The following is a 23,071-nucleotide window of genomic DNA, read 5'->3' as shown; positions in this document are numbered from 1 at the left end:
TCTCAGGGTAACAGGACCAGTGTCCTTCAGCCACCACATTCAGCCGGGTAAATATGAATGCGTTTAAATTCCTCCTCAAAGTCAATAATGATGCTGGCAGATGCAATCTTGCCAGGGAAGGCATTCCAAAAACAGGGAGCCACCATGGAAAAGGCCCTGTCCCAGGTCAACGCCAACCAGATGGCACCACCAGTGAAACCTCACCTGCTGGTAATCAAAGGGTCTGAGATGGTTGATATCAGAATTCAAAGACACATGTTCCATCCCACCAAAAACACTTGAGGTTTGAAGGGATGTGGCCTGCGGAGAGTTCCAGGGGCCCAACAGAGGGGCTGGGGGGGGCTACACCTGGGATTTCCCCTGCGTAAGGGGGACTTCGACTGAGATGAATCGTTTGACTGGGATCAATCCCAATGGGAGAGGCAAGAAGGCCCTGGCAGCCAAAGGGATGAGTTGCTCTAACCTTCTGGTCCTGGCTGGGTTGATGGGAGTTGCAACTCCAAACAACGTGAGGGCAACAGGTTGGGGCAGGCTGGAGGTAAGCTGGGGCAGTAGTAGTAGAAGAAAACAGGGAGGGAGTCCAAGCTTGAAAACAAGTGGTCCAATTGGGTTCTCACTCTGCTTCTGCCCCCACCACTGAAATGCAATGTGGTGTAGTGGTGAGAGTCTTGGACCAGGTTTTAAATCACCACTTGCCCATTAAGCTCATGGGGGCAGGCACTGCATTTCCCAGCCTAACCTACCTCATAGGCAGTGCTATTTTTATGGACACAGAGGTGCCGGAACTCACCATGAACACCTGTCTTATTCACTTACAATGGCAATGGTGCGAGAACTGTTCTGGCTAGTTCCCCCTGGAAAAAAAAAACCCCTGCTCCCAGGGGTGCTGTGAACATAAGAAGAGGCTGCTGGATCAGGCCAGTTGCCTATCTGGTTCAGCATCCGTCTTCCACAGTGGCCAACCAGATGTCTGTGGGAAACCTGCGAACAGGATCTGAGCACAAGAGAACTCTCCACTTCTGTGGTTTCCAGCCATCACTGCCTCCAGAGTTTAACTTTGCGCTGCGTATGGGCCACGTGGGGATTAAATGAGATTGGGGAGATGCAGGTCCACCACCTTGAGCTCTTTGAAGAAGAATGGTGGATAAAGAAAGAAAGAGGGAGAGAGAGAGAGAGAGAGAGAGAGAGAGAAAGAAAGAAAGAAAGAAAGAAAGAAAGAAAGAAAGAAAGAGACTCCTTCTTGACAGCCTCCTTGGAAGCACCTGCTCTTTGTTGGGAGAGCAGCGGCGTTGCCTCTGAGCGCGGGCAGAGTGCGCCTCTCGCCTTCCCTGGCCACGGGCTGGAAGGGGCCGGCCTCTCCTCCTTCTCTGCCCTCCCTGGAGGCGGCCACTGCTGCTGCTGCTCCTCCTCCTCCCCGCCGGCGTCCCGAGGCAAGCAGTCCGACTCCGGCCGTCTCCACCGCGGGCGAGATGCGGGCGCAGCTGCTGCCGCTGTTCCTGCTTGCGGTGTTCTTCGCGCTCGGCTCCTGCCTGCTCAGCCACCAGGAAGGTACCGCGGAGCGCGAGCGCGGGGGGGGGGGGGCACGAGAGAGGGAGCCAGGACCCCTCCCCCAAGAGGAGGAGGGGGGAGGAGCCGCTGACGATTTGTGGGGGGCTCCGAAGGGGGCGGCTGGCGCAAGAAGCGCACCTCTATCTGGGGGAGTGAAAGAAAAACGGGGACGTAGGAGCCTCCGCGCCTGGCCCCGTTTCTCCCCACGCCACATTCCCTTTCGCTTTCACTACTTCGCCCTCGGAGGGTTTGGCCAGGAGCGCGCGTGTCCTCAGGCGCCCGCAGAAAAATGGAGGCGACTAGTGGGAGAGCAGTCAGAGTGCGCCTGCCTCCCCCCGCTCAGAGTTTTGTGTTTTTATCTTGTATTTTATGCTGTGAACCCCCCGAGATCTCCGGATGAAGGGCGGTATACAAATTTAATAAATAAGGGATTATTCATTATGTTATGTACTGAGTCGAATAGGATCCAAACTGCAGCAGTCTGATTGGTCCTAGAACAATAGGATCCAAAAGGCAGCAGTCTGATTGGTCCTAGAACAATAGGATTCAGAATGCAGCAGTCGGATTGGTCCTAGAACAATGCAGCAGTATGATTGGTTGGCAGGAACCACCCAATCATGCTCCAGATTTAAGTGAATCCACAACCTGATTGGCTTACAGTAGAATTCCGGAATTAGCCAATCATGTGCAGCCCATTGTGTAAATAATGTATATAAAGCAGATACCTTGAGGGGACTTTCATTCATTCCTCCTCACCACTATGAGCTGAATAAAGAGCATGAAATCACTTTGCGACTCTGAGTATATCTCACTGGCGACGAAGGTGGGATCCCGCTGAGCTGACTGCCACACACAGCACCGCAGCACCGCCACCTGCCGCACCGCTGCCTCGCACCGTGTATCCAGGCTTCAGCTCCGGGACACAAGGAACTCAGAATGGCAACCGACAGCAGCTTCTCGCCGTTCAACCCAGCAACGGGAGACTGGGAAGCGTACGCCTCCCGTTTCACTTTCCTCCTAGAAGCCAAAGGGGTCACCGATGAAGAAGACGCCAAGAAGAGGGCGATATTCTTCAGCGTCTGCGGAGAGGAGACGTTTGAAATCGCCCGGGCTCTCCTTGCGCCTGAAGACGTCGCTACTGTTCCATACAAAACAATAATGGAACAGCTGAAGGGGCACTTTTCGCCGCAACCCTCAGTGGTGGCTCGTCGAAATGCCTTCTATGCAAAGCGGCAAGCCCCTGGGGAAACCATAACTGGGTTTGTGACCTCTCTCCGCCAAGCCGCCCGGTTCTGCAACTTCTCAGAGCTGGAGAACATGCTTCGTGACCGCCTCGTCGGTGGCCTGAGGGATGAGAAACTGCAACAACGACTCTACGCTAAGAAGGACCTAACGTTCCAGGTCGCTCTGGAGGAGGCCCTGGCAACGGAAGCTGCCAAGAGGTCGACGCAAGAGGCACGGCCGAGCCTGCCATCCCAACCGAGGGTCCACCATGAAGACCTCACTGACGACTCAGGATCTGACAGGGAGGAGGTGCACCGAGTACAGCAGCGCACTCAAGCAGCCCACATACCACAGCTGCCTCGACGAGAAGGAGGGAACTGCGCAAGCTGCGGGGAAACTCACGAGAGGAGGACCTGCCGTTTCCGCAATGCAGAGTGCAGGCAGTGCAGAAAATTGGGACACATCGCCCGGGTGTGTCGGGCTCGGCCCACCCGACGCCAGGCATCAGATGACCAATCCAAGAGCCCCAGGTCCCGGGGCCCAACGCACCAAGGCAACTCGACGGAGCTCACGGACTTCCAGGTATACCAGTTGCCCTACCCCAACATAGAGAAAATTTATGTAGAGGTACGGATAGAGGGGGCCCCATGCCGCATGGAGCTTGACACGGGTTCAAATCTATCCATAATCTCGGCAAGGACCTTAAGGAAACTGTGTCCTACTGGGGGTCCCAAACTCAGGGCGGCCCCATTCACCCTCCGGGACTTCCAGAAACGTAAGGTCCCCACAATGGGGGTGGGGACCTTCAGGGTGCAATACCGAGGGCGGACGCGGCAACTGGACTTGCTTGTGGTCAAGGGCCCCTACATTAGCTTACTGGGATTGGCATGGTTTGGACCACTGGGACTAGCCATCACCGGAGTGAACCACACTACCTTACAAGTGGATGTGGACGCTATATGCAAGGAATTTCCAGGGGTTTTCGATGGGAAATTGGGACAGTATACGGGCCCCCCCATTGCTCTACAGCTTGACCCCGCAGTACGACCAGTCAGGCTCAAGGCCCGCCGGGTCCCGTTCGCCCTGAAACCACGTATAGACGAGGAATTGGACCGGCTAGTGGAGCAAGGAGTGCTGGAGCCGGTGCCTAATGCCCCCTGGGAAACCCCAATCGTCACACCCGTCAAGCCTAATGGTTCGGTCCGCATCTGCGCAGACTACAAATGTACTATAAACAAGGCCCTCACGGCCCATGCATACCCAGTGCCAGTGGTCAGCCATGTCCTTGCTACCCTGGCTGGGTCGAAAATTTTTGGCAAGCTGGACTTGGCCCAAGCATATCAACAGCTGCCAGTAGATGAGGCCACAGCAGAGGCACAGACGATTGTGACGCACAGAGGAGCGTTCAGGGTAAAGCGGCTGCAATTCGGTGTCAGCGTGGCACCAGGCATATTCCAGAATCTAATGGACTCGCTCCTTAAAGGGATTCCTGGCGTCACCCCCTTCTTCGATGATGTGTTGATTGCCGGGCCCACACCAGAGGAGTTTGAGGACCGCCTCCGCACCGTTCTGCACCGTTTCCAGACAGCGGGTCTCAAGGTGAAGCGGGAAAAATGTCTACTAGGAGTGCCTCAGGTGGACTTTCTGGGATTTATGGTGGACGCAGAAGGGGTCCACCCGACTGGGGACAAGGTACGGGCCATTTGTGATGCCCCAGCGCCCAAGAGCAAGACTGAACTTCAGGCCTTCTTGGGACTATTGAACTTTTACCATTCCTTCCTTCCCCACAAGGCGGCGGTAGCGGAGCCCCTACACAGACTCCTGGACAAGCGGGCCCCTTGGGTGTGGGGCCAGCGCCAGGAGGCCGCATTCCAGGCAGTCAAGGACTTGCTTGTCTCAAACTCGGTCTTGGCACACTTTGACGAGAGGCTGCCGGTGGTGCTAGCATGCGACGCCTCGCCCTATGGCATTGGCGCTGTCCTGGGACACCAACTCCCGGATGGGAGAGAGGTACCGGTGGCATACTTTTCCCAGACACTCAACGCAACCGAGCGGAACTACTCACAAATCGACAAGGAGGGTCTGGCAATTGTGAAGGGAGTAAAAAAATTCCATGATTTCTTGTACGGGCGGCCCTTCACCGTGGTGACTGACCACAAACCGTTGCTTGGCTTGTTTGCCCCCGAAAAGCAGACCCCCCAAGTGCTGTCTCCTCGTGTCCTCAGGTGGTCAATTTTCCTTGCCAGCTACCAGTATGCGCTGATTCACCGCCCGGGGAAGGCAATGGGCCATGCGGACGCCCTCAGCAGGCTACCACTACCGGAAACAGGCCCCGACCCAGCACCTGCACAAGAGGTTATGAGCCTGGAGCTGCTTCCCGACCGCCCCATTCAGGCACAAGAAGTGGCACACCACTCCAAGAAAGATAGGGTCATCTCCCGGGTCCTGGACTGGGTGTGGAGGGGATGGCCCAGCAGCAGGCCTGGGCCAGAATTCGCTGGCTACACAACCCGCAAACATGAACTGTCGGCCCACAAGGGGTGCCTGTTATGGGGAAGCAGGGTTGTTGTTCCCCAGCCCCTCCGCAAAAGGGTCCTCACAGCCCTACATGAGACACACCCAGGGGTAGTAAGAATGAAGGCCCTTGCCAGGAGTTATGTGTGGTGGCCGGGGATCGACGGAGAGATAGAGGCCTGGGTCAAACACTGCCAGGCCTGCCAAGAATCCCGCCCAGATCCCCCAAGGGCCCCAGTCCAGTCCTGGGAGTCCGCCCGAGCACCATGGTCACGCCTGCATGTGGACTTCGCTGGCCCCTTTCAGGGGAAAACATTCTTCATAGTGGTGGACTCCTACACCAAATGGCTGGAAGTCGCACTGGTACCGTCCACTTCTACGTCCGCAGCCATCCGGGTACTACGCAGGCTGTTTGCAACCCACGGGCTCCCTGACACTCTCGTCTCAGACAACGGGACTGCATTTACGTCAGGAGAATTCCAAACCTTCACAGCGCAGAACGCCATCCGCCACATCCGTTCGGCGCCATTCCACCCTGCCACCAATGGCCAAGCAGAACGCATGGTGCGGACCACCAAGGACACCCTTCGCCGCATGACGCAAGGGGATTGGGAGTACCGCCTTGCCACATTCCTCCTAGCACAGCACAGCACCCCCAGCTCAACGACTGGCCGGAGCCCCGCTGAACTACTAATGGGTCGGCGCCTTGCAATCAGATTGGACCGCCTTCACCCCGATAGAGCTCAGGATGAGGTAGTGGTGGGGGAAGGCAGGAACCCCCGGACCTTCGAGGCCCAGGACCCAGTGTACGCAAAGAATTTTGGGGCAGGCCCAGCATGGGTACCTGCCACAGTCACCAGGGTCACTGGCCCTGTGTCGTACGAGGTGCTAACGGATGGAGGGCAATGCTGGCGCCGCCACTGCGACCAGATACGGCGACGATTCCCGGGAGAAACCCAGGAGGAGGAAAGGGCAGAGGAGTCCCAAGGGAACAGTGGGGCAGTGAGGCCCATAGAGCAGCAGGGGCCAGCAGGAGAGGCAGAATCAGTAAATACAGAGAGGACCCGTGAGGCCGAAAGGACACCGGAACCAGAACCACGACTGAGCGAGCCGGTTGCGCCAGACCAAACAGCCCCATCACAGCCAGCATCCTTGGAACACGAGCCAGAACCTGAACACCGGACCAGGGAACACCACAGGCCGCAACGGACACGTAGGCCGCCAGCGTACCTTGAGGACTATGAATGCGACCTCCCGGGCAGGACTGGAACTTAGAGGGGAGGGGTGTTATGTACTGAGTCGAATAGGATCCAAACTGCAGCAGTCTGATTGGTCCTAGAACAATAGGATCCAAAAGGCAGCAGTCTGATTGGTCCTAGAACAATAGGATTCAGAATGCAGCAGTCGGATTGGTCCTAGAACAATGCAGCAGTATGATTGGTTGGCAGGAACCACCCAATCATGCTCCAGATTTAAGTGAATCCACAACCTGATTGGCTTACAGTAGAATTCCGGAATTAGCCAATCATGTGCAGCCCATTGTGTAAATAATGTATATAAAGCAGATACCTTGAGGGGACTTTCATTCATTCCTCCTCACCACTATGAGCTGAATAAAGAGCATGAAATCACTTTGCGACTCTGAGTATATTTCACATTATTATACTATTATCTTCTCTGCCTCCCTTCACCGGCTGGGATGGCAGGAACTTGAGTGGGTGGTCACCATATTCCTGGGCGAGGGGTGTGCGGAGGTGCAGCTTGCTTCTGTGCATAATGTGCGGTGTAGTGGTTAGAGTGTCGGACTAGGGACCTGTGTGAGCAGGGTTCAAATCCCTGCACAGCCATGAAGCTCACTAGGTGACCTTGGGCCTGACCGACCTCATAGGGTTGTGTGAGGATAAAGTAGTTATGCTTGCTATCTTGAGATCCTGGCAACAGAGGCAGGATATACAGGGTGAGTCTTTTAAAAGAGGCCCCGTGGAACATGTGTACGGTACAGTGGTACCTCGGGTTAAAAAGTTAATTCGTTCTGGAGGTCCGTTCTTAACCTGAAACTGTCCTTAATCTGAGGCACCACTTTAGGTAATGGGATCTCCCGCAGCCGCTGCACCACTGCCACATGATTTCTGTTCTCATCCTGAAGCAAAGTTCTTAACCCAAGTTACTATTTCTGGGTTAGCAGAGTCTGTAACCTGAAGCGTCTGTAACCCGAGGTACCACTGTACTCTGTATCCACCGGGCCTCTTTTAAAGGACTCAGCCTGTAAATGCTAATAATAAGATGTGAAACAGAATCTTGCTAATTAGTCGCTTAGGGTAGCATTTAATACACATCCAGGAAAGCAGATGACTTCCGCCAAAGACTTCAGGGAACTGTCATTTGTTAAGGCTGTTACAGCCCATATCTCTGTAAAGGGGAAACTACCATTCCCAGGATTCTTTGGGAGACGTTCGGTGGCTTAATGGGGAGTTGGATGTGCATTAAATGTATGGTGCGGATCTGCCCTTTCTTTTCTAAAAGTCTCTTGTTTGTCTTTTTCTTCTTCCCTCAACAGAGGAATTTCTCTTCAAGACATGGATGTCTCAGGTAAGGCCCTCCTGGCCATTCATAAGCCGCCACTCCCCCAAAGTTAGGTATAACCCCCTATGCTCAAGGCCTGTTTCACTTTCCCTTGGCCTGGTTCCACTGGAAGGGACTTTCCTGCTGGACTTTCAAGGGAGAGTGGGAGGGAAGAGAGCAAGTGCCGCCTTCATCTCCCTCCCGAGGGATTTTTTAGGTCTTTCTCAAAAAGTGCTGGATTCAGAGAGTCACTTTGAATTAAATTGGAACTAATGGGAAATATCTCCACAAGAGTCAGCATTTTGCATAACTGTCTTCCAAACAGCCACCTCCTTTTGTCACCTTTCAGCATGCAGTAAAAGGCAGCTCATTTCCTTCCCTCCAGGAAGCACCTCACCCTTCCTATTCAATCCCCCAGGGAGGGTGGCCTAAGCTGTGTGTGTTTTTTTCCACACAGGTGCCTGCCTGCCTGCCTGCCTGGAAACAAAGGTGCAAAGCCATGCAGCCCCAGTGAGCCAGTTGCTAGGTCTGAAATGATGACAAACTGGTTTCTGAGCATCTCTCTTTATTATTATTATTTTTATTATTATTATTATTATTATTAATAATAATAATAATAATAATAATAATAATAAATACTTAGGGTATACTGTTATTCATAAAAATATATCTAGAGTTATACATATAGCCATGCAATAAAAACTGAAATTTTAGATTTTTTGAGCATGTGGCCAAGAAGACTCCATGCCAAATTACAGGACCAGCTCAGGCAATCAGTGGCCTTTTAAACTGGGTTGGGGCGGGGTTATTGGTTTTGTTTGTTATTATGGTTTTTATTTTGCAATCTGCCCTGTGATCTTTGGATGAAGGACAGTATAGAAATTTAATAATAGTAGTAATAGTGGTTGTAGTCATTTAGTCGTGTCCGACTCTTCGTGATCCCATGGACCAGAGCACGCCAGGCACTCCTGTCCTCCACCGCCTCCCGCAGCTTGGTCAGACTCATGTTTGTTGCTTCGAGAACACTGTCCAACCAGCTGGTCCTCTGTCGTCCCCTTCTCCTTGTGCACTCCATCTTTCCCAACATCAGGGTCTTTTCCAGGGAATCTTCTCTTCTCATGAGGTGGCCAAAGTATTGGAGCCTCAGCTTCAGGATCTGTCCTTCCAGTGAGCACTCAGGGCTGATTTCCTTCAGAATGTATGGGTCTGATCTTCTTGCAGTCCATGAGACTCTCAAGAGTCTCCTCCAGCACCATAATTCAAAAGCATCAATTCTTTGGCGATCAGCCTTCTTGATACATAGTAGTAGTGGTACTAAATGGAATAAATGATGCCTGAAGAGCTGCAGGTTCACCACCTGCATCACAGCAGGCAGATTATGCCTTGGTCTCTTACCAGCCACCAGTTCCCATGTCTCAGTTCCATGACTGAAATGGATACTTGCAGATTGAAGTGGGGTTGGGGACTTCCAAAGAAGGTGCGGTTTGTGAGCAAGGGAGGGGGAGGCACTTCTCTGTTCTAAATCTGCCCAGGGTTGCACTTTCACTTCTGCGTCCTGCAGCTGCTGTGTCCTTCCTCTCTCCCACAGAACAACAAGCAGTACGGCCTGGAGGAGTATCAGCGGCGCTTTCAGATCTTCCTTAGTAACAAGCAGAAGATTGAGAAGCACAATGCTGGGAATCATACCTTCCAAAGTACGGACCCTGCTCTTGAGATACCTTTTAAAAGAGGGCAAGGTTGACTGCAGACCTGGCTTCACAACTCCCTCTTCTCTCTCTCCTTTCCTCAGTGGGTCTGAACCAGTTTGCCGACATGACATTTGCTGAATTCAGGAAAAAGTATCTCTGGCGCGAACCCCAGGTAAATGCGCCTTCCTGCCATTTCCCTCCCCACCCCACCACCCCCATCATACAAGGAATGCTTGGGGGCTCACCATGCAATCCTGGGCTTGCGTCCTTGCCATGTTCTCTATTGCACATGTCTTTCGGAAGTCACAGGTGTGCGTCCTTCAGACGTAACCCTTAAGCATGCTTGTGCAAGAGAGAAATCCTTTCATGGATTGACAGTGTGCCTTGGCCCCAGAGAATGCATCTAAGAAAGTTCAAAATCCAGGAAGCCAGACCCACACACAAAGCCTGGGATTGAATGCCAGTGCATCTGTTTATTGCAGCAGGTGGCGGGAGGGGTGGGGGTGGAGATTCAGTTTCACAGCAAGCAATGCACTGCAGCATACCAACAGAAATTTATTGTTGTACTTATCATTATTATGTTTATTTATTTATATCCTGCCTTTGCCCCAGAATGGGACTCCAGGTGGCATACCCAAATTAAAGCAACACAGATAAAATGCCAAAAGCTAAAAACATATAACATATAATAGTTAAAAAGTAATTCAACTCCAAAAGAATTAAAAATATATAAAAAACAAATATACAAAAATGCAAATAGTATAAACAGCACAGCAATACAGTTGTACTTGGATCCCGAACACCTTGCAAGTCGAACGTTTTGGCTCCCGAACACAGCAAACCTGGAAGTGACTGTTCTAGTTTGCAAACTATTTTTGGAAGCTGAACGTCCGCTGGGGCTTCTGCTGCTTCCGATTGGCTGCAGGAGCTTCCTGCAGCCAATCAGAAGCTGTGCTTTGGTTTCCAAACATTTTGGAAGTCGAATGGACTTCCAGAACAGATTCTGTTCGACTTTCAAGGTACGAGTGTATTGAAACCCTTTCCTTTTAAAAGCAGTCCTTTACCAAAGCCTGTCAAAATAAAACAGTCTTCCCCTGCTGGCGGAATGGCAACCAGGAGGAAGCCAGTCTAGTTTCCCTAAGAAAGGAGTTCAAAAGCCTGGGAGCAGTCACTGACAGAGCCCTCTCCCATGTCACCACCAAGCATGCCTCTGAGGGTGGCAGGACTAAGGGAAAGGCCTACTCCAAAGATCTCAGAGCCCAGGCAGCTTTGTATGGGAGCAGATGATCCTTCAGACAGCTTGGGCCCATGCCAAATAGGGCTTAATAGGTCCTAACTTGTGCCTTTTGCACCAGCGTTGAAGCAGTGATTCTTCAACATCAACTGGTGTTCAACAAAAGAGGTTTAAAGACTCTCTCAAGGCAAATCTTTAAAAATGTAGTATAAACGCACACCGACAACTGGGAAACGCTGGCCTGCGAGCGCTCCAGTTGGAGAACAGCCTTTACCAAAGGCGTCATGGGCTTTGAAGATGCTCAAACTCAGGACACAAGGGAGAAGCACACTAAGAGGAAGGCACACTTGGCAATCCACACTGTGATCAACTCCCACCCGGAAACCTATGTCCCTACTGTGGAAGGACGTGTGGATCCAGAATTGGCCTCCACAGTGACTTACGGACTCATTGTTAAAACCGTGTTTATGGAAGACAATCTTACTTGGCTACAAGTGATCGCCAAAAAGAAGACTGTGCTCTTCTACTTTCACAACCGTATAGAAAGAATAAATTCTCAGAAGAGCGGGAAAAACACATTGTCTTAAAGAAAAAGGAAGGAAGAACATCAGTTTGGTGCGAAGCTCTAGAAGATATAACAGAGCTTAAAATTTACCTGTCACAGCTGGAACAATAGTGGGTGTGTGCGTGCTGTATTTAATTTTTTAATTTCATAAAATTCATATATAGACAGTTAAAATGACTATTTAAAGCATACAGTAAATTAAAATTATCAGGGATAAACTAAACACAGATTAGAACACAGATCAACATTGAGCATACCTGGATAGGCTTTCCTAAATAAAAAATTACAGCAAAATTACAGTCAATTGGCAGGGAGTTCCAAAGTGTACAGTATGTGCTAAAAGACTTGAGTTTTTACACCTCTCTTTCCGAAGGATAAACATTGGACTTAGTATTTATATGGCCCCTTTTCAGGTGGTCAGTGTTAAATTGTGGGTGAACATATCAGACGACACAGCGATTCTTCAAACAGCTCTTGTTTATTCACAGGTTAGAACTGAACTGAACTGAAGGGTTCAGCCGGCCTGCTTATATAGAGCTCCACTAGAACGCAACAGTAACCACTTTCTGTAACTATCCAATCACTGAATGTCACTTTCAATCCCTTATTTGCATATGTGGACCTGAGTGAAAACTATCTACAGTCTCCCCCTGCTGGCCCGGGGTGAGAACTTCAGTTCATAACAGCCATAGTGATTCACTTATACTATCTCAAGCCTGAAATTAAAGGTGATGCTGAATTAGCAAGGACCCAACACCCAGGGTTTCAGGAGGTTCCTTCACCTCCGCATACCACATCCACGTGCCAGGGGATCCCATGGACCAGGCAGGTGCTGTATGGGGAGTGGCCGAGCACCCAGTTTAAATATGGAGTACTGCATTTTGAGAACACATTATTACCCAAATTGCATTCAAGTTCTGAAAATAGAGCTCTAACCGTCTAAAAATAAGACATCCTGGAAACACACAAAGTCTGGAGGAGGAAGACAGCGTGTTTTAAATAGAGGCTTTAAAAATATTTTCCTGTAAGCAATAAAATTCTGGGGTTGTGTTTTGTTTTTTCAAAAATAGGGACTTGAGCAGTTTTATTTCATTGCCTTATTTTTGCTCTGTAATGCACTGAAAGTGAAAAATATTTTTGTAAACCCTGGAATCGGAAAAAACAGGCTAGCCAACTTACTTGTGAATTTTACTCTCAAGTCATTATTGCAATTCCCAGTAGGCTTATTTTACATATAATGAGTGTAGTCCCTTCTATGGAAGGTAATAAAAAGAATAATAAGAGAATACTGTAATAAAAACAAGGGAAAATATATGGAGAAGGGTTGCTAAGCGTCATATGGTGAATTCAGGTTGGTGGTGGTGTCTGATACTATTTTGCTCCTGCAGCTGATGTGAGGCTGCAGGTGGGAGATGGTGGCTTGCAGAGGTGGCAATTGAGCCAGAGACTCCTCTGGCCTCAAAGCCCCTGTTCTTATTTGATATGCCACAGCAGATTGTGGCCAACCAGCCTGGCAACACTCACCACTTGTGCCTCAAGGGCTTCTGTGTCTGAAGAAGGTCAGCTGCCAGCTGAGTGAAGGGCTCTCTTGTTGTTTCCAGAACTGCTCAGCCACCATTGGCAACTTCATCAGCCGTGGTGGGGCATGTCCAAAAACCATAGACTGGAGGAAGAAAGGAAATTTTGTGACACCTGTGAAAAATCAGGTAAGGAACTGATCCTGAAGGCCACTCTCCCGCCCTCAACTGTTGGTCCCACAGAGCAATTGAAAATATGTTTCCACTGGAGGCCCAAAAGGGTTTTAAATGTAATTCCAGTTGTGGGCTTGTGTTTTCTTAAGGATTTTGCTGAAAGGGATAGTGTTACAGATATAAACGTGGTTTGCACATAACAGCTCAGTGTTATGCATAAACTATAGTTTCTCTACTGCCAACAAACCATGACCTGAAGCCATGGTTTGATGTCAACTTAAGACCTTGGGTTTAACCTTGGGCTTGGTGTTACATGTGAATGTAGCCCCTTTCCTTAACTATGGCTTGTTTGGCTCCCCTACCCCAGATGCTCACCGAACTACAAAGGCACAAGTTGCTGGAAAACAAGCTGTGAGGAACAAAACGTGGTTGGTTTGACTATCTGTGGCACAGCTTTTGGTTTGTTGAACAAACCATGGGTTAGAATTAGGTGTGAAACCAGGCCACTGTGCCTTCCTTTACCTGTGGGAAACGAGTTGTTGCTTTTTCTCATGCCTTCCCCTTCCTTCTTGTTATTTTTGAATTTACTAACTTGCTCTGTATGTTGTATATTTATATGACCAATGAGCTGTATTTTGATGTTCTGAATGTTTGCTGTAAGCTGCTTTGGGTGCAACTTATTGTGGAAAAGCGCCATATGTAAGTAAACTCAGTCAACCAGTCTTCTTCCTTCCTTCCTTCCATCCATCTGACTTCTCCCTCCTCCTCAAGGGTCCCTGTGGCAGTTGCTGGACTTTCTCAACCACTGGGTGCTTGGAGTCTGCTATTGCCATTGCAACAGGAAAGCTACTGGACCTGGTAAGGCTCCCCTGTTGAACTCTGGCCTTGTTGAACTCTGGCCTATCTGGTTCCCTCTGTTCCATGTCTGTGTGGCCTGTGTTAACCTCATGAAAGTCTAGGCCACATCCGGGTTAAGAAAAAGTGGCTTGCCTCTTCAGAACCAAGTGGAGACAAAAGGACTGGGCATCCACGGCAGCAAAAAGGGAATGTCAGAAGCTCAACATGCATTTAGAGTAGCTGAAAGCAGCAAAGCTCATGTACGCGCAGGAACACACAGTCAAAAAGCTGAAGGTCTTGCTCAAGGAGATTTGTCCACAGCCAGAGGCAGGCGTTACAAGTTAATTAACAGTTAATTCTCTAACTTGTAATGCCTGTTCCCTTTCGGGAGCCTCCCTCTGGCTGTGGACAAATCTCCCTGAGCAAGAAAAACATCTGGAGGGCCGCGTTTGCCTATGCCTGGATTAATTGAATGCAGGTTTTAGAAGGGACAGGCTTCCACTTCCTACTTTAAGGTGCAGGCCAATTTACCTGGAAACCAGGGATTGAAGAAACCCTTCTCAGGCTGTAGTTAATGTAATCTTTCTATAAGGTGTGACCGAAAAGTTCGGTGAATGGTCACAGAAATCGGACAGCAAGAAATATTTGAACCTACAACCTTACAGGCCTTCAAAGTAGCCCCCCTCTGATACAATGCACCATTGACAACGTTCGTTGGAAACTTCTGGAGAAGTCCTCTTTTTGTACTGCTTTTAGTTCCCTCGTCACAGCAGCTTGGACATGTGAAATGTTGGGAAATCTGTGCCCTTTCAGTGCAGATTTCAGTTTTGGAAAAAGAGAGAAATCCAGTGGGGCCAGATTGGGAGAATATGGAGGGTGGGACAACTCAGTAATGATTTCATGTGGAATATGTCATCATTTGGACGGAGAAATGCCGATCCCATATCAATAACTCATGAACTCTATCGTTGCCGCCGTTCTGCTTGTCGACGGTCTGCCAGACTGAGGGTCATCTTCAATGGTTTGCCGCCCTTCACAGAAATGCTTAAACCACTCATACACTGTCTTTTGAGTTACAGCTTCATCTCCGTACACAATTGTGAGCATTTTGTGGGTTTCCAGTGCCGACTGTATGTTTGAATATTTCTCGCTGTCCGATTTCTGTGACCATTCATCAAACTTTCCGGTCAAACATTGTGTATTTATAGTACTGAATTTTTTTTGTATGTTCTTATATTTGCTACTGTCCTGTTTTATTATGTTACTATAACATTGTTTTTGCACTGTTTTGATTTTGAAATGCATTCCTGTTTTCTTTGTTGTAAGCTGTTATGAGCTTATTTATTATTTTTTTGTGTGAAAAGGCAGTACACAAATAAAATTATAAATGAATACAGGAGTGTCTCCCTCCCCCAGGCTGAACAGCAACTGGTTGACTGTGCTCAGGCCTTCAACAACCATGGATGTAGTGGGTAAGTTCAAGGTGTTACTATTAGTATATAAAGCCCTTAACAAGTTAGTACAAGTTTACATGCGTTACCACTTTACCTCATATACACCCACTCAACCCACTTTGGTTGGCGGAACTGACACTGGTGCCAAGTAACTTGTTCTGCGTTTGTAATATTCATTCTTTTAGTGTGCCAGCACCTACACTTTGGAACTCACTGCCTCTTGATATCATTGGACATTTTTCGGTGCCAGCTGAAATCATTTTTGTTTAGATCAGCCTATTTAGACATTTAAAACATTGATGCAAGTCTTAATCTGTTTTTTAGTCTCTTTGTAATTTAACTTCCTGAAAGTGTTAAATTATTGTTAATTTTTCTTATGGTTTTGTCTTTTCTGTAAACTGCTTTGGGGATTTTCACAATCGAGCTGCATATAATTTTTATGGATTCTTATGAAAGATACGTAAGTAGCAGCATCTGGGAGACAACCCCCCCCCCCAAAAAAATCTTCTGAGTAATCTCAGCCCTTCCTTATCATAGTAATACCTTCAAACTCAGTGTTCCATCCCCTGCATCTCCCTTCCCACAACCTTCCTCAATCTCCACAGCAAGAGAGTAACTCAGAATGAGCAGGCTGATTTGTGCTGTTGTGTCTCTGCCTCCCCAGGGGACTCCCTAGCCAGGCATTTGAATACATCCTGTACAACAAAGGGCTGATGGGGGAGGATGACTACCCATACACCGCACAGGTATTGTTGCTAGGATTAGGACTGCAGAGTAGAAGAGGGCAGGCACTGCCCTCCACAATGAGCCATCTCTAATGGGCCTCCCTTGTCTCATGCACAGAACGGGACCTGCAAATTCCAAGGTCAGAAGGCCATTGCATTCGTCAAAAAAGTCGTCAACATTACGCTGGTGAGTGACTCCTCCTGCCATGCATTTTGCTTTTCCCAAGAGGTGAAAATAAAATGTAACTGAAATTCTACTGGACGTTTGAACTTGTCCGGCCCCTTCTTAGAAAGAGGGGTAACAGTAAACGGAAAACACCTGGCTGTGGGTGGCGGATTGCTAGTACTTTCCTACTTTGCACATCTTCTCTGGCCCTTAAGGAATGGGTCCCGAGTCTCACCACTGTTTGCTTTGTGTCCTGGGGAGTCCCTCCTCAGCCTTTGCTGAGCCAGGGCCAAGCATTGCATATTAAGACAGAGACAGAGAAAAGAAAGGACTTATTCACGCAGCACATAGTTAAACTCTGGAACTCCCACAGGAGGCAGTGATGCCCACCAACTTGGATGGCTTTAAAAGAGGATAAGACAAATTCATAGAGGAGAGGGCTATCAATGGCTATGCTCTGCCTCCACTGTTGGGGGCATCATTGCTTCTGAATACTAGTTGCTGGAAGCCACTAGAGGGAGGGGTGCTCTTGTGCTCAAATCCTGCTTGTGGGTTTCCCACAGGAATCTGGTTGGCTTATGTGATAACAGGATGTTGGACTAGATGTGCCCCTGGCCTGATTCAGCAGGCTCTTCTTATGCTCCTATGACTCTCTCCTTCCAGAATGATGAGCAAGGCATGGTGGAAGCTGTTGGGAGGTACAATCCATTGAGCTTTGCCTTTGAAGTGACAGACGACTTTATGTTATACACGAAAGGTGTTTACACCAGGTGAATATACTGAGCTGTGAACAAGGCAGTGTGTGTGCAATGGGACTGGTTTATAGATAATGCCAAGGGTCATTGTCATGGCCCCGTAGCTCATCTTGCATCTTTCAGGGCATGTTAGCATTTGTGTGGTTGCTCCATGAGGACTCGGTGTTTGTCGAGCAAAGAAGGGAGAGCAGGAAAAGATGCTTGACTTTTCATCTGCTCTCATACCTGGGTTACTTCAGTCTGTTCTGATTTGGTCAGATGACCTCACCTGGAGACTGCTGAAGCCATCAGGGTCAAGGGTCCACCAGCCTTTTCTCACCCACCCACCCCAGTCTGGGACCCTTATAAGGCAAAGATGTTGCTTCATATCCTTGTCTTCTCTCTTAACATTTTTGTAAGGAAAGTTCTTTGCCTTTTTGGCAGGAACATGAATGTGTTTGGTTTTAATTACTGTTGAAATGTTTTCTGTTTCTGTTGAAATGAATCTGTATCACGTCTGTATTTGCATTGTTGTATTAGAGCTGCCTTGGGAAAGCAGTATATACTGTAAATAAAACAGTAATTTAGCAGAACACTTTTGGGCATTCCAGTTTGAGAAGTACCTTGGCACCCTGGGATGATGTGTCCAGAGGAGAGCAAGTCAGGGCCTGGAGACCAAACCCTAGGAGGAAAGGTGGCAGGAGAAGTTGGGTATTTTTGCATGATGGGGTCTAATAATCTGAAGGGCTGTTAATATATAGAAGGGCTCTTACATAGGTAGGGGTCAGGGAAGGGGAACCTTTGGCCCTCCAGACGTTGTTGATAAAAAGTGATTGGAGTTGCACTCAGGCCACAAGATCCCCATCCTTGATGGACCACATTAGTTTTCTCTTGTTCCAGAGGTACAACCCAGAGCAACACGGTCAAATTGCAAGAACAAGTACTGAGATCGAACACTAGGAAGCCTCAGTCTTGATGGTCTGAGCTGCTGGACAGCGCAAGGGGCTGTCTTCGAAGGTGGTGGGCTCTCTTTCATGGGAGGGTTTTAAGCAAAAACTGCATGGCCCCTCCTCTCATGGATTCTGCAAGCGTAGGTTTCCTGGACAGTAGGTTCCATATTCAACACACAGTAATTTTTTTAAAAAAATTGTTTTCTTTCTACAGCAAACACTGTGAGAAAACTCCAGACAAAGTGAATCATGCTGTCCTGGCTGTAGGCTATGGAGAGGAGAATGGCCTTCTGTACTGGATTGTCAAAAATTCCTGGGGCCCCTCGTGGGGCATGGATGGGTAAAGTATTCCTTTTTAGTCTCTGAAACCACCTCCTTTGCTACAGACTCTCTAAGATGCTAAGATCTGCTGAAGATGGCCTTTTGGTAACTCCTTTGCCTTCAGAGGCATAGGGTGGTGGTGGCGGCGGCCCAAGAGATTGCCTTCTCTGTGGTGGCCCCTAAGCTGTGGAATGCTCTTCCCACAGTGGTTTGTCTGGCACCTTCATTATACAGCTTCTGGTTGTTTTAAATGGTTTTTAAGACTTCAACCCGCTCTGGTACCTTAGGGTGAAGGACAGATAATAAAATTATTATTATTAATAAACCAACCTTTGCGAACTTGGTGCTGTCCAGATGTTTTGGGTTACAATTCCCATCAGCCCCAGCTGGCTGGTGGGAGTTGTAGTCAGAAATATATAGCTAGACTCAATGGCCGTTTCGGGATTCTTAGCTGATTCTCTGGCACCATCTAGTGGCTTGCTTCAGGGCTGAGGATAATAATATCAAGAATTAGGTCGCCAATTCCATCCATAGAAAGCCCACAAAGGATCCTCCCTGCCAGCTCTCATTAGACTCGATCAGGCCATAAATATTAAAGATTTACTTGGGCATCATGAAAACCCCGCCCCTTCTCCAAAATCTGATTTATAATGCAAAAGATTCTTTGGAGTTTGTTGTAACATCTTAATCCTGCCTATGCACATGTGTCTATGTCGTCCAGGAGCATCATTGTTGTTGTTAAAATTTTCATTCTCATTAGACAGCTGGGATATGGGGCAAAAGAGAGTTTGGGGCTGGCAGCATCAGCTCGCGAAACTTCTAGGCTAGATTACTGCAGTGTGTTGTATGTTGGGCTGCCTTTGAAGACTGTTTGATGCTAGTACAGAATGCAGTGGCCAGACTACCAGTTGGGGCTAGGCTGGTTTGAACATAGAGCAATTCTGGCCTGGGTTCACTGACTGATCATTTGTTTCTGAGCCCAATTCCAAAGTGCTGGTTTTGAACCACAAAGCATTGCAGGGCTTGTGGTTCCAGTACCTTAAGGACCCTATTTCCCTATATGAACCTATCCAGCCAGACCCTCAGATTAACATCAGAGGCCTTTCTCTGTGTGTAGTGACCCATCAATTGCAGAATACCTTCCCCTGAGGCCCCTCTGGCACCAATTTTGTTATCCTTCCAGCACCAGGCAAAGATGGGTTTATTTTCTCAGGTATTTGGACAGCGCTAATGGTCTGGCTTTTGGACATCTATTTTTGGTACTCAGCCTTGTGGTAATGGGGTGGTTATTTTGCTGACTGGTTTTTGTGGAAGAACACTGTTGTATATTTGTTTCATTTTAATGGCTTTTTAATGCATAGTGTTCTGCTGTTAGGTCTGTAAATTGCCTTGAGACTCCTTTGTGTGAAGTGAGACACTTAATAAATTGAACTAATCTAATCAAGAGAAGCACCATCCTTCAAACTGCTTCTCATGGTCAGGGTGCATCAGGCCAATTTTCTAGGAAAGCCTCAAGCATTCCAAGACACACCTTGTCAAACAGAGTCTTAGGAACGTAGGGAGCTGCCTTAGACCAAGGGCTTGTCCACACTTCCACTTGTCCTGTGCCTAGAACGTATGGGTCTGAACAGTTTTGCTTTTGCTTCGATGGTTTTCTCCCTGGAAAACCAGCTCTCCACCTCTAAATCGGAGCAAACATTAATTCGGAGAAAACCCGATTGATGTTTCCTCCGATTCAGAGGTAAAGATTGTGTTTTCTCAGGGGAAAGCTGCAGGACAAACAGAAGTCTGGATGAGCCCCAAGTCAGAACACTGGTCCATCTAGCCCAGTGTTGTCTGCACTGATTGGCAGTGCCTCTTCAGGGTTTTAGACAGGGAGCCTTTCCTAGCCCTACCTGAAGATGCCATTGGGGATTGAACCTGAGACGTTATGCAAGCAGAAGCTCTACCCCTGAGCCACAGCCCTACCTGCAAAAAGGGGTTTTGTGTACTTTCCTCTCTGATAAGGCAACGCCTATGAATGAAAACCTGTTTTCTCTTTTAGATACTTCTATATTGAACGTGGAAAGAACATGTGTGGCCTTGCTGACTGTGCATCCTTCCCAGTCCCTCTTGTCTAAAGCTGTTCTGGATTTTGGTGCCAGAGAACTGGTAGTGATGGGTCACTATGCTGAAAATTGAAGCTGGAATGAAGTTCATCGAAGCCAAGAAGCGGGGCAATTTATCTTGTAATGGATTTTCAAGCACACAACTCCTCTACATGTGTGTCTGATACTGTGAAAAAGTTTTTGACCCAAGTTGCTGCACTTTCCTAGTTCCCTGTATATCTTGTTTTTCTAGCACAGTTGCTCACCTTATCCAAAATCATGCTCCTTTTCTTAAGATTTCTTGATTCCCTACCATTCCCCTTGCACGTGCTCAGGGCAACTCACACAATCATAAAAATCCAGCACTAAAACCAAGAGTAAAATCACAGTTTGCAACAAAATCCAGTAAAAATTAATGTATCACAGCCAGCAATAATTTAGGTAGGCCAATTGCACTTATGTTCTGTAGGCAATCGGACAACTTTTTAACTACTGTCTGAACACAGACCAACTGAAACAAGGTGGGGAAAACAAGTTCCCTAACTGGGGGTCGTGTGTACCTTTTACACCCTTAGATAACTTGTTGTTGGGCTCATTGTTTTGTCTCTGTGTGTCCCAACTCCACTTTTTCTGCTTTCCAGAAACACCTGTTAGTGACTGACTTGAAATCTGTTCTCTCCCTTTCAGCAACCTCAGTGAGGCCTCAACCCATATGCCAAGAAATGCTGAGTTCTGACCAATTACCGTACTTTACACTATTGTTGGTTATCAGCTGCTTTCCCACACTGCTGCCCCCCTCCCCACCACAAGGGTTGAGTGTCTTTCTAGTGCCTTTCTAGTAAATTCAGCTGGCATGTGGTATAATGCTCTGGAAGCCTTAGAGCATGGGTCAGCAAACTTTCTCAGCTGGGGGCCGGTCCACTGTCCCTCAGACCTTGTGGGGGACTGGACTATATTTTAGGGGGGAAATGAATGAATTCCTATGCCCCACAAATAACCCAGAGATGCATTTTAAATAAAAGCACACATTCTACCCATGTAAAAACACCAGGCAGGCCACACAAATAACCCAGAGATGCATTTTAAATAAAAGGACATATTCTACTCATGTAAAAACATGTTGAGTGCCAGATTTAGAAGGTGATTGGGCGGATGCTTACCCATGCCTTAGAGCAGGCATGGCCAAACTTGGCCCTCCAGATATTTTGGGACTACAACTCCCATCATCCCTAGCTAACAGGACCAGTGGTAAGGGATGGTGGGATTCAAAAAGCTTGGTTTTCTCATTCAGCTCAAGCTGCTTCGTATCTCCCAGTTCCCAGAATTTTGCACAGCTTTTGTTATCAGAATCCTACAATAAGAAGCCTTTGTGGAAGAGCTGGCTTGATTTTAAACCAATCTGTTATACAGATTAGCAAGGGGGGCACTTTTACAGCCCTCCCCTTGAGCAAGGGATCGCCTTGTTGATCACAAAAAGAACAAAACCCAGACAAGGCTGAATTTTTCTTTATTGTTCTCTTTGCAAGTGAGAGTCTCTTTCCACCCATGCCCCCAATGCAAGGGAGGTGAGAATTCTAGAACAAAATGAGAAACAACTTTAAAATACTTTAGAAATAGTCCCGCCCCTTAGCTAAGACCAATCAAAACCGTAATTCAAACATCACAGACGTGGGTTGTACATGTAAATCAGATCATGTTCAGGGTGTTGTGTTTATTCAACATTTTTACAAGTCTGTCGCTCAAGAGTTTTGAACAATACCTGCTAATTGCTTTTCCAGGCCAAGCATCTTATTGAAAAGGTGAAAACCTTGATGTCAGAGATTATTGACACATACTGGCCCCATTCAAGTACAGTATTTTCTTTTGACATGTTTAATTGAGTGCTTGCAAGTGTAAAGATTTGTGGGCTGTGAAGGAGTGATTTTATCTAGAACTTCCTGCAACCAGTTTGGAGGGGTCTCACAGTTCAACTTGAGGCTGAAGATTGCCTTGCTCTTGCTCTGATGATTTGCCTGGTTCATGTTTTATCTGTACACCTATTCCTGAGCACATTTATGTACATATAACCCAATTTTGTATAACAAGTGGTAATATCTTTGCACAGATTGTTTTTAAAATTACAGTATTTGAACTGTTCTGCTTGAATTCGGAAACTCCTGTATGGTGTTAATATTGTAATGCTGAAGAAATCTTTAAGATGTTGGCTTATTTGAAATAATCAGTTGCCTTTTACACAGTTTATTTACATTAATCCTGTGTTTAAGCCCATAGCAATAAAATCATGGGCTCCTGTAGGTGATGATGATGATCGTCATAGTCTTAGCCAAGTAAAACAATAGAAATGCTTAACTAACTTACCAATCACATCCGTTCTTCCCCCTGCCCTCAAGAAAGTCTTGCCTCCCCCAACAAAAATCTTGGCTACACCCATGAAGATGGCAGAGCCCCCTTGTTCCTTTAACAGTCCTAATGAAGTGCAAATTCCCGGAAGCTTTTCTGTCCTCTTTGCTAAAACACTGCATCAGGGATCTTGTAATCTGCATCTTGTAATCTGCCCTTGGTTTGCGGGGGGGGGGAGGGGCGGGATGTTAACAGTTTCTTTGCATTTAAAAGCCTGATTATTTTTGTAAGGATGATGTTTCTAGTTTTGACAAATAAAGGCTCATTGGATTAATAATAATTTTAAAAATGCTGGTCTTGAATTTGTTCTGGGGGCGCCGGATCTGCATCAGAATGAATTAGCCGGGGGAAATGAGGTTGGGGCGGGGGGA

General features: G+C 47.8%; 2 protein-coding genes across 3 annotated transcripts; both read left to right on the top strand.

Moving 5' to 3' along the window:
• Nucleotides 1-1,339: 1,339 nt before the first annotated feature.
• On the top strand, nt 1,340-22,981 carry CTSH (cathepsin H). 2 transcript variants are annotated; one of them, XR_014558047.1, is made up of 13 exons: nt 1,384-1,548; nt 7,844-7,875; nt 9,437-9,542; nt 9,638-9,708; nt 12,937-13,041; nt 13,798-13,884; nt 15,280-15,335; nt 15,982-16,063; nt 16,161-16,229; nt 16,872-16,978; nt 18,107-18,232; nt 20,258-22,832; nt 22,879-22,981. XR_014558047.1 is itself a non-coding variant. In XM_083713265.1 (12 exons), the coding sequence occupies exons 1-12, from the start codon at nt 1,470-1,472 to the stop codon at nt 20,331-20,333; spliced, it is 996 nt and encodes a 331-aa protein (XP_083569391.1). In that variant the 5' UTR covers nt 1,340-1,469; the 3' UTR covers nt 20,334-22,981. The 2 variants fall into 2 exon arrangements, 1 of the variants encoding a protein (XP_083569391.1); XM_083713265.1 differs by having other exon boundaries at nt 1,340-1,548; nt 20,258-22,981.
• LOC310831512 (uncharacterized protein) lies at nt 1,945-4,798 on the top strand (the record flags this gene model as incomplete). Its single annotated transcript, XM_083712124.1, has 3 exons — nt 1,945-1,954; nt 2,570-3,354; nt 4,256-4,798. 3 exons carry the CDS (start codon nt 1,945-1,947, stop codon nt 4,292-4,294), a joined length of 834 nt encoding a protein of 277 aa, XP_083568250.1. The 3' UTR covers nt 4,295-4,798.
• Nucleotides 22,982-23,071: the final 90 nt, after the last annotated feature.

Source organism: Podarcis gaigeae (assembly GCF_964106915.1).
Source record: "Podarcis gaigeae genome assembly, chromosome: 14".
Lineage (NCBI taxonomy): Eukaryota > Metazoa > Chordata > Lepidosauria > Squamata > Lacertidae > Podarcis > Podarcis gaigeae.
This window is presented reverse-complemented; position numbering and strand designations above follow the sequence as displayed.